Source organism: Salvelinus alpinus, chromosome 14 (genome assembly GCF_045679555.1).
Source record: "Salvelinus alpinus chromosome 14, SLU_Salpinus.1, whole genome shotgun sequence".
In the NCBI taxonomy this organism is placed as follows: Eukaryota; Metazoa; Chordata; class Actinopteri; order Salmoniformes; family Salmonidae; genus Salvelinus; species Salvelinus alpinus.
This window is the reverse complement of record NC_092099.1, coordinates 28,298,188-28,310,358: the sequence shown is the minus strand read 5'-3', so window position 1 is coordinate 28,310,358 and position 12,171 is coordinate 28,298,188. Positions and strand designations below refer to the sequence as shown.

Sequence of the window (12,171 nt, the reverse complement as noted above, 5' to 3'; positions counted from 1 at the left end):
TTTTTCCCTATTAGTGTTTTTATCTAATCTCTTTCTCTCTCTCTCTCATCCTCTCATCTCCCTCATTCGCAGTTTTTCTGTCTTTCCACTCCCTTTCTCTATCTCATCTTCTCCTCTCCCTAATTCTCTGTTTATCTGTATTTCTTCTCCCTTTCTCCCTCTTCTCCTTCTCCCTGTTTGTCTTTTTATTCTGTTTCCTCTCTTCTTTGCTCCATCTTTCCCACACTCTCTCAAGGCCCTGGCCCTTCAGTAAACCAGATGACAAGTTTATAAATCAATCGTTGATACTAAGGCCAACATGCCATCACACACACACACTTACATACATTCTTCTTCTGAGTCATGCAGGTCGCACCACTAAGTCGCAGTGACCGCCAGAGGCCAATTGCATTAGACTAGACTGCTCAGCTGCAGTGATTTATGGCTAAATCAATTTTATTGTTGCTTTTATTTGTCGTTTATGATAAAGTATGTGTTTTGTGGCCAGATTTCTATTTCAGAACTGTGTAAGGTCAGGAAACACTAATTGAACTTTGAACTTGTAAACCCTGCCCGTTTCATGGATGTCTGTTGTTTTCCTTTCTGAAATGTTTTTTTACTAGCAAACACTTCCTCGGGTCAGGAGTTAGATCTTAAAATGTGGAAGTAAAATTAGTATTATTGGATATACTTTAGTCTAACTGTCCATATTTTTTCTAAGGTTTCTGGTTGAAACCACAATCAGAACATAGCGCTATTGTCTCTTTTGCGTAATCGGTGACCAATATCATTAAGTTCCAACTGAACTCACTGTGGATGATGAACTCTTGCCTCGTAAACAAAGCCTGTAAGCTACACTGATGTCATCTGAAGTGTCATGTGATTAATGTGACCAACCATTAGGGCTTCAGAGAGGAAGAGAGTGGGTTAGAGTCCAGAAATCACCATCCTGCTTTGATTGCCTTTGTGACAGTTAATATGTTGAGGCCACTGAAGGGCCCTTGGTCACGTAGGAGCCCCCCATGTTTAAACTCTTATCAGAGGTGCTATTTCACTTCGTTGACTCCATATGACACAGCCCCCCTGGGTATTGTAAAATTGAGGGCCATCAATAGTTTTCATATTCTTACAGGAGAGGTTGTGAGTTTACAGAGATCCTTTGTGTTTTATGGGTCCTGTGGGACACCGTAGCGCTGTCTGTCGGCCTGGACATTAGCTTACAGAGAGAGGGTTAGGCAGAGTTCAGAGGGAACCCACTTCTCTAAATCAAACACACACTAAAATATACACACACACACACACACACACACACACACACACACACACACACACACACACACACACACACACACACACACACACACACACACACACACACACACACACACACACACACACACACACCATTAACAACACGAGTGGTTTATATCTCTGACCATCTGCTCATTAGGTTTGCCTCATTTAACAGGGACGTTCTGTGACATCATTACACAGGGACAGTCTGTCTGTCTGTCAGACTGTCAGTCTGTGTGTCTGTCTGTGGACTCTGGATCACACATCAGATGGAGGGGAAGCAGAGAGAAGCTCTCAGTACTTCAGATCACACAGAGAAGTCAGATGAACAAATAATTGTAATTGGATAAAGGCTCCTATTAACCTGTCATTGGACCTTAGGGCCTACACTAGTATATAGCTCCGACCTGGGCAATGTGCTCTGGGTAGAAGTCAACCTTAACCACTGATCTAGAATCAGCTGAGCTTACCTTTACCACATCTTAACTTTAGGGGAGAAAATGCAAGACTGACCTAAGAGCAGTGTACATGGGTAACTATCTGATTCCGAACAATGCATAACAGCTGTTTATTGCTGGAATGATTACCACACATCTGTTGAGTATTGGTATGCACACCCTTTTCTGTGGGCTTTTCCACAAATTGATGTACGTTATTCATGTTGTTAAAGTTGTCCAAACATCTCTTACCAGCGTTCACTCCATCCAAACACAAAGGATCAAAGACTGTGTCTCTAACTACACAATGGAGCTCCTCTTTGACCAAAACAACCCCTCCCCCTCTTCCAACTGACCTCTCACAGAAGCCGTAGCCCCTGGCAACACCAATAGGAACAGATGCTGTGGTGCTGGCCCGCCTTTTGACCCCCACTGACTTATGAACCCTCTTGTTTGTGAATGGGCGGGTCATCCGATAGGCCCCACCAGAACCATATAGTTTCTGGGCCTCACAAAAACCGCCTGAGGTAAGGCTCGTTTTGAACCACAAATCTAGGATCAGATTTCCCCGGCCCCAATCCTAGCTTTACCATAAATGGGATTATGAAAATGACTGTCCTTATGGAAAAAACACATGATTTCACATTTGAAATTTAACCATGTTTTGCACATTAAAAATTGTATTTCACGTGAAATTTCAAAAAATATTTGTTGATAGGATGTCCCTGGAACGTCACACATATTTGACACACTATTATACATTGTTTATATGTTGTTTATACATTGTTTATATGTATTTTATATATTGTTTATATGTATTAATACAGTAATTATTATTCAACATGACCTCACCTGAGATTTGAAATCACAGCATCTTGGTTCACGGCATTCCGATCTTCCTGCTACTCTGATCAAGAACTGATTTCACCTGTATTCCTACCCTTTGGATTTCAAAGGAAATATCAGCTCTGTTAAAAATACACTCAAGAAAAGCTATTATACTATTCAGGAGTAAAGTTAAAACAGAATAATATGCCCCACCAACATTAAACAACTTTACAGAAAAACCAAACATTTTTGAAATAAGAAAATGAAATCCTTGATGTGAAAGAATAGTCAGATTAACTAATAACTAAAATAGCAGTGCAGATGGAACTCATCTAATTGTGTTTTCACATGTGAAAATCGGATTTGCAGTATCACATCAACAACTTTCACATGTGAAAATCTAACTCTCAGTTACATGTTATCACATTGACATCGCATAAGATCACGTGATCAAAAAACCAAATGTGTTTTTTTTTCTGTAAGGGTGGCCGGGGACGTTCAGCTTACTTCTTACAAATACAAAGACCGTGTCACACTGAAATCCTTTCCCTCCATATGTTATGGATGTATTGATCCGATGTAATAAGATGTGTGCTGGTGGTTTCTCTATTGTGTGTGTCTCAGGTACAGAGACCTAGTGGACACCACTCTAGCTGACAAAAAGAAGCTGTCCTCGGAGGAGAAATGTCGCTTTGTTCTGCAGCAGTGTAAACTCCAAGGATGGCAGGTGTGTAGCGGTGTCATTGCTCCCCTATTTTCACTCTCTCTCTCTCTCTCTCTCTCTCTCTCTCTCTCTCTCTCTCTCTCTCTCTCTCTCTCTCTCTCACTCACTCACTCACTCACTCACTCACTCACTCACTCACTCACTCACTCACTCACTCACTCACTCACTCACTCACTCTCTCACACTCACTCTCACTCTCACTCTCACTCTCACTCTCACTCTCACTCTCACTCTCACTCTCACTCTCTCAATTCAATTACATTTAAGGGCTTTAATGCCATGGGAAACATATGTTAATGTTGCCAAAGCAAGTGAAGTAGATAATAAACAAAAGTGAAATAAACAACAAACATGAACATTAAACATTACATTCACAGAAGATCAAAAAGAATAAAGACATTTCAAATGTCGTATTACGTCTATCTACAGTGTTGTAACGATGTGCAAATAGTTAAAGTACAAAAGGGAAAATAAATCAACATAAATATGGGTTGTATTTACAATGGTGTTTGTTCTTCACTGGTTGCCCTTTTCTTGAGGCAACAGATCACAAATCTTGCTGCTGTGATGGCACACTGTGGTGTTTCACCCAGTAGATATGAGAGTTTATCAAAATTGGGTTTGTTTCAGAATTCTTTGTGGATCTGTGTAATCGGAGGGAAATATGTGTTTGTAATATGGTCATGTTAGCCGGTTAGGAAGTGCAGCTCAGTTTCCCCCTCATCTTGTGGGCAGTGGGCACATAGCCTGTCTTCTCTTGAGAGGGTCAGTCACAGTGGTCAGGTATTCTGCCACTGTGTACTCTCTGTTTTGGGCCAAATAGCGTTCTAGTTTGCTCTGTTTTTTTGTTAATTCTTTCCACTGTGTCAAGTAATTACCTTTTTGTTTTCTCATGATTTGGTTGGGTCTAATTGTGTTAGACCCAACCTCTCTCTCTCTCTCTCTCTACACTCTCTGCTCAAAAACAAAGTATGGGAAGATAAATAATTTGAGCCCAGAATGAAGTACTTTGAAATCCCATGGACTCCTCATTAAACCCTATTACAGCTGCCCCACAAACAACCCCACTAGCCTTCACACACACACTAGAGTCCTGCATGGGTACGTTTTTTTGGTGCCGCACCCATTCCGCATTGGCCACATCAGTTCTGAGCCCCACCGAATACCCGACATCAGGACAGATTTTTCTTCGCAACCCGTCACACAAGCATGGAATTGTTTTGAGAGCCGATCTGTTACCCGCCATACTATATGACTAACATCAATTTATGGAATTGTTTTCATGATTCCTGAGTAGTGGTCTATGTTTCCCTTGCCTGCATGAATTCATTTGTCTGCTTGTCTATTCAACATTTGGATAAAAGTAAACCATGCCATGAATTAAAAACGACAGGCTATCTTTTTATTTTCACAATGCAATTCGTCACATTGACCACTTAAATCGATTTGAGAAAAATAGCCTTCTAATTAGCCTTCTTAACTAATGAAAGCATATAGGTGACAAAAAAAACAATATATTTTCATTATTGTTTAGATAATCACAAAGTTTAAATTCAATATAAATAAAGTATTCCCAGAATTGAATATAGGCTGCAAAAAATCGTCTACATTTATTTAGTAGCATAAAGGGCTACTCAAACTTTTACCAGCCGCACAGGTTTAGACTTTATATGGCCTGCTATGGTCTAAATGAACGAAATCCTGAATAACGTAGGCTAATGATTAACTGATAATGAACTGAATTACATATCATAAATAAATACCTGATTGCACTTTTTGCAGGCTGTGTTGTTGTCCTTCCAAACCGGGGATTTCACTCATGCAGCACCTGTTTCCAAAATGGTATAGCCTATTCCACCATCATAGCCTCTCTTTTGATTTCTCTGGCTAGGCCAACATGAACCATTTTTACCTGAGGTAGGCTAGCCAGGGAAAGTAAACTTGGCTATGTGTCGTTGCCTGGGGAAGGAACATAAGCTCTCCACGTGAACAATTAGAATGTTTGAACACACACAAATAATGGACAGTTTCCTGCTCCACACTCTCTCAATACGTGCGTTGCTGTAACCTTGCCGCTCACAGAATAGAATTTGCAACACAACAAGCGCCTCAGTTTTTAAAAAGTGTAGGCCCTATTATCTTGTTTTAAAAAATGTCCGACCTGCAATGTAATTGTTCTGAACCGCGAGCCGACCTGCGGTTTAAATTATTGTTTTTATTCCATCCGCCATCTGATTTTTTTGCGGGTGACGCACAGGGAACAGTGGGTACCCGACCGGATGCAGGACTCTAACATACACACACCAATCAGCAGTCTGGAGCGGCCAATGACATCTCCCCCCTCCCTTCCCTGTGTGTGTGACCGCTTTGTTTCACGGTGGCTCCCGGCTCACACACTGGCTCTCTCACAATGCCACCCAGACAATTTGTCACACGCACCCAGGCCCACCATATATTTCTGAGAAGTAGTGTGTATAGGAATGAATAGTCAGGGTGTGTTGGAGCATATCGGCCCCTTGGCCTGTGCACCTGTCAGGACACATGTATAACTACAACAAACTTAATGAATCCTGAAACTGACTGAACCCCAACCCTCCACCTCTCTCTGTCGCTCTGTCTCTCTCTCTCGCTCGCTCGCTCTGTCTGTCTGTCTGTCTGTCTGTCTGTCTGTCTGTCTGTCTGTCTGTCTGTCTGTCTGTCTGTCTGTCTGTCTGTCTGTCTGTCTGTCTGTCTGTCTGTCTGTCTGTCTGTCTGTCTGTCTGTCTGTCTGTCTGTCTGCCTGTCTGTCTGTCTGTCTGTCTGTCTGTCTGTCTGTCTGTCTGTCTGTCTGCCTGCCTGTCTGTCTGTCTGTCTGTCTGTCTGTCTGTCTGTCTGTCTGTCTGTCTGTCTGTCTGTCTGTCTGTCTGCCTGCCTGTCTGTCTGTCTGTCTGTCTGTCTGTCTGTCTGTCTGTGTCTCAGATGACCAGTAGTAAGGTGTTTCTGAGGTACTGGCAGGCTGACCAGCTCAATGACCGCTGCCACCAACTACACAGGAAGATCATCACCTGCCAGAAAGGTACAACACAACTTGCATCCATGTGTGTGCGTGTGTGTGTGTGCGCGCGTATTATTAACCCCTCTCTACCCTTATCCTCTGTCAGTGATCCGTGGCTGGCTGGCCAGACAGCGTGTGCATCGTAGACTGTCATCTCAACAGACGGAGGACTGCAGTGTCCAGAGGTTCCTCCAGGGGGCAGAAGACCAGGGCCTGCACACCTACGACCACCTGGTCATCCAGAACGCCCCCGACATCGCCCGCGAAAGTGACCACCTGCGCTGCCATGGCAACGGGTCACACGGCAACAGCCCGCCCCTCGGGGAGAGGCCCGAGCCAGTTGGGAAAGAGGAGGACACACCCAAGAGGTAAGAGACCAACCCTTTCAACCCTCATGGAGAAGTTGCTCATGGTGGTTTTGTGTTTCTTCATTGGTTTGAAACTAGTTGTATCATGTAATATAATGTAATATAATAATGAAACCCTATAAGGATTTCATGGTCACAAGGTGTGTGTGTGTGTGTGTGTGTGTGTGTGTGTGTGTGTGTGTGTGTGTGTGTGTGTGTGTGTGTGTGTGTGTGTGTGTGTGTGTGTGTGTGTGTGTGTGTGTGTGTGTGTGTGTGTGTGTGTGTGTGTGTGTGTGTGTGTGTGTGTCTATGTGCCTGTGTGTGTGCACAATGTGTGTGTCATGTGATGTGAGTAATGGTGTCATTGAGCCCGTGCTGGCTGGTGGCTTTAATTGCATATGATGATTGATAGTAGGCTAATGAGATAAACCATCAGCATGTGGTAATGTTTCAATGCTGTCGCAGTGAAGGCACTCTGGTCTCCTTGTCTTATAGCTGCAGTGCATTATACAGCTTTATTTGGCATCGTTTGAAATGTAAGACAGTCCGAAAATGCTTGGTGGCCATCTTTTTAGATGTAGGCACTAGGGAAGGAGAGAGGCTGTCATTTTAGAATGTATTCTAAAATGAGATGGCGCCGAAGAATGTGGCTGACGTTTTACATTCTCTAAACCAATTGTGCTGTTTTGTTCGTTTTTTTGCATTTTGTGTAACTTTTAAAAAAACGTATTGTGTACATAATGTTGCTGCAACCGTCTCTTATGACAGAAAATAACTTATGGACATCAGAACAGCGATTACTCACCGCGGACTGGAAGAAACTTCTTCCTTTAACGAGTCCGACAAGAAGGATAACCTGCTTTCACTGGAATAGGCCCGGATCCACGCCTTTTGCTTGAAGAATAGACGCAGGAAAAGGGGCCACAGATCGGGCATCCTTCTAAAGATCCATAGGCGAGCGATTCAACTCCCACTGCCATCCCTTCTTCTTGCTAACGTGCAATCATTGGACAATAGAATTGATGACCTACGATTAAGATTATCCTACCAACGGGACATTAAAAACAATAACATCTTATTTTTCACCGAAACGTGGCTGAACAAAGATACGGACAATATAGAGCTAGCGGGATGTTTCATGTACCAGCAGAACAGAGACGTTACCTCTGGTAAGACGAGGGGTGGGGGTGTGTGTTTATTTGTCATAACAGCTGGTGCGCAATGTCTAATATTAAAGAAGTCTCAAAGTATTGCTCGACTGAGGTAGAGTACCTTTTGAAAAGCTGTAGACCACACTATCTACCAAGAGAGTTATTTGTATTTACTACCACAGAACGAAGCTGGCACTAAGACCGCTCTCAACCAACTCTATAAGGCCATAAGCAAAGAAGAAAATGCTCACCCAGAAGCGGCGCTCTTAGTGGCCAGGGACTTCAATGCAGGCAAACTTAAATGAGTTTTACCAAATTATTTCCAGCATGTCACATGTGCAACCAGCGAAAAAAAATCCTAGACCACCTTTACTCCACACACAGAGATGCATACAAAGCTCTCCCCCGCCCTCCATTTGGCAAGTCTGACCATAATTCTATCCTCCTGATTCCTGCTTACAAGCAAAAACTGAAGCAGGAATTACCAGTAACTCGCTCAATACGGAAGTGGTCAGATGACGAGGATGCAACACTACAGGACTGTTTTGCTAGCACAGATTGGAATATGTTCCAGGATTCATTCAATGGCATTAAGGAGTACACCACATCAGTCATCGGCTTCATCAAAAAGTGCATCGACTACATTGTCCAAACAGTGACTGTACGTACATATCCCAACCAGAAGCCATGGATTACAGGCAACATCCGCATTGATCTAAAGGCTAGAGCTGTCGCTTTCAAGGAGAGGGAAACTAATCAGGACGCTTATCAGAAATCCCACTATGCCCCCAAACGAACCATCATACAAGCAGAGAGTCAATACAAGATGAATATTGAATCCTACTACACCGGCTCTGATGCTCGTTGGATGTGGCAGGGCTTGAAAACTGTTACGGACTACAAAGGGAAACACAGACACGAGCTGCCCAGTGATGTGAGCCTACCAGACGAGCTAAATGCCTTTTATGCTCGCTTCGAGGCAAGCAACACGGATGCATGCACAAGATCACCAGCTGTTCTGGATGACTGTGTGATAACGCTATCGGTAGCCGATGTGAACAAAACCTTTAAACAGGTCAACATTCACAAAGCCGCTGGGCCAGACAGATTACCAGGACGTGTACTCTAAGCATGCGCAGACCAACTGGCAAGTGTCTTCACTGACATTTTCTCCCTGACCGAATCTGTAATACCTACATGTTTCAATCAGACCACCATAGTCCCTGTGCCCAAGGAAGCAAAGGTAACCTGCCTAAATGATTACCGCCCCGTGGCACTCACATAGGTAGCCATGAAGTGCTTTGAAAGTCTGGTCATGGCTCACATCAACAGCATCCTCCCGGGCACCCTAGACCCACTCCAATTCGCATACCGCCCTAACAGATCCACAGAGGATGCAATCTCAATTGCACTCCACACTGCCCTTTCTCACCTGGACTAAAGGAACACCTATGTGAGAATGCTGTTCATTGACTACAGCTCAGCGTTCAACACCATAGTGCCCATGAAGCTCATCACTAAGCTAAGGACTCTGGGACTAAACACCTCCCTCTGCAACTGGATCCTGGACTTCCTGACGGGCCGCCGCAGGTGGTAAGAGTATGCAACAACATGTCTGCCACACTGATCCTTAACACTGGGCCCCCTCAGGGGTGTGTACTTAGTCCCCTCCTGTACTCCCTGTTCACCCATGACTGCGTGGCTAAACATGACTCCAACACCATCATTAAGTTTGCTGACAACACAACAGTTGTAGGCCTGATCACCGACAACGATGAGATGGCATATAGGGAGGAGGTCAGAGAACTGGCAGTGTGGTGCCAGGACAACAACCTCTCCCTCAATGTGAGCAAGAATAAGGAGCTGATCGTGGACTACAGGAAAAGGCGGGCCGAATAGGCCCCCATCAACATCAACAGGGCTGTAGTGGAGTGGGTCGAGAGTTTCAAGTTCCTTGGTGTCCGCATCACCAATGAACTATCATGGTCCAAACATACCAAGACAGTCGTGAAGAGGGAACGACAAAACCTATTCCCCCTCAGGAGACTGAAAAGATTTGGCATGGGTTCCCAGATCCTCAAAAGGTTCTACATCTGCACCAACGAGAGCATCCTGACCGGTTCCATCACCGCCTGGTATGGCAACTGCTCGGCATCTGACCGTAAGGCACTACAGAGGGTTGTGCAAAAGGCCCAGTACATCACTTGGGCCAAGCTTCCTGCCATACAGGACCTGTATAATAGGCGGTGTCAGAGGAAAGCCCATATAATTGTCAGAGACTCCAGTCACCCAAGTTATAGACTGTTTTCTCTGCTACCGCACGGCAAGCGGTACCGGAGCACCAAGTCTAGGACCAAGATGCTCCTCAATAGCTTCTACCCCAAAGCCATAAGACTACTGAACAATTAATAAAATCGCCACCAGACAATTTACATTGACCCCCGTCCTTTTTGTACACTGCTGCTACTCGCTGTTTATTATCTATCCATAGTCACTTCACCCCCACCTACATGTACAGATTACCTCAACTAACCTGTACCCCTGCACATTGACTTGGTACCGGTGCCCCCTGTATATAGCCTCATTATTGTTATTCTTATTGTGTTACTTTTTTATTATTACTTTTTGTTTTTGTCTACTTGGTAAACATTTTCATAACTCTTCTTGAACTGCACTGTTGTATTCGGCGCATGTGACAAATCAAGTTTTATTTTATTTTATTCCTGTATTCCTTCTGAACATGCTAATAAGACAGCAATAAGCCTCCAATTGGCATGTCTCATTGTGTTTGAAAATACAATTTTAATATTATACCTTTATTTCAACAAGGAATATAGACTGAGACCAAGGTCTCTTTTACAGCTGGGTCCTGCGTATACATGTTTACACATACAGTTTAGGTACAATGATTAAGAAACTACACAAGACAAACAAAACGATCACAGATAACACAAAAAATACAGCAGCAGATTGTTACATTTACACATAGGTTATTCCCCTAACAGCACAAGAACTTGCATTACCCGAAACAGTTACAAGCCATACAAAAATAAAAATCCTCCAATAAATGTTTAAAATGGGCAAGGGGGACAAGAGTCTCAAGTTTAAGTTTAGTCTGCAGGCTATTCCATAGGCAAGGAATGTAACAGGAAAAAGCAGCCATAACCAACTCTGTGGAAATCGCATGGGCCTCAAGTGTAATCCATGCTTGAGACCTGGTTTTAGGAATTATAATTCTAACATTGATGAGTGATGATAAATAAGAAGGTAGCTTATTCAGAAGTGCTTTATAGACAAACACGAGAGCATGTTGTTCTCGTCTCACGGACAGCGAAGTCCAACCCACATTTTGATATAAAACACAGTGGTGAGTTCTGTAGCTAGCACCCGTAATAAACCTAAGTGCGCAATGATAAGTAGTATCCAGCGATTTAAGTGTGGATTCCGTAGCATGCATGTAGATAATATCCCCATAATCTATAACAGACATAAAAGTAGCTTGCTCAATTTGTCTTCTATTTGTAGAGAACAAACATGTCCTGTTTCTATAGAGGAAGCCTAGCTTGATTTTTAGCCGTTTACAAAGTTCGTTAACATGCATTTTAAAAGACAGTTTATCATCCAACCATATCCCTAAGTATTTATATACAGACACCTGATTAATTCGAGAGCCATCTGAGCTCGTAAGTGCAAGTGTATTTTCAACCAACTTTTTGAATCTATTAAAAATCATAAAATGTGTTTTCTTTGCATTTAAAACAAGTTTCAGCTGTATAAAAGACCCTTGTAATATCTTAAAATCTGTCTCCAATAGTGATAATGCTTGGTCAGCCGTTGAAGCGATAGAGTACATGACAGTGTCATCAGCATATAAATTAATTTTACACTTTCTTATCTCATCACCGATATTGTTTATGTAGAGGGTAAACAGTAATGGACCAAGTATAGAACCTTGTGGGACCCCTTTAACCAACTCCAATGGCTCTGACTGGATGCAGTCGACTTTAGCAGCCTGACTTCTATCCTTTAGATAGTCATGAAATGAATGACAGGCATCCGATCCCAGTCCTATTAACGACAGCTTACCCAAAAGTATCACATGGTCTACAGTGTCAAAAGCTTTAGACAAATCTATGAACAAGGCGGCACAGTACTTTCTATTATCTAGGGCATTAGTAATATCATTTACAACACGTACAGTGGCCGTAGTGGTACTGTGTTTAGGTCTGAAGCCAGATTGATTGCTAGAAAAAGTATTGTTAACAGTTAAAAAGATTGTAGTTGCCTATTCACCAATGACTCTAGAATTTTAGCCAAACAGGAGAGCTTAGAGATGGGGCCGAGGATTATCCAATTCACTACCATCACCTCCCTTGAG

The 12,171-nt window shown here is 43.1% G+C and overlaps 1 protein-coding gene across 4 annotated transcripts in view; it reads left to right on the top strand.

Annotated features, from left to right (window-relative positions):
- The window catches only part of LOC139538704 (unconventional myosin-XVI-like), a 307,739-nt gene that overhangs the window by 268,178 nt on the left and 27,390 nt on the right, over positions 1-12,171 (top strand). For all 4 annotated transcript variants that reach the window (XM_071341081.1, XM_071341079.1, XM_071341080.1 and 1 more), the window contains exons 28-30: positions 3,162-3,264; positions 6,220-6,316; positions 6,402-6,663. In XM_071341081.1, coding sequence (XP_071197182.1) covers positions 3,162-3,264; positions 6,220-6,316; positions 6,402-6,663 — 462 coding nt within the window. The remainder of the gene's footprint in view (positions 1-3,161; positions 3,265-6,219; positions 6,317-6,401; positions 6,664-12,171) is intronic.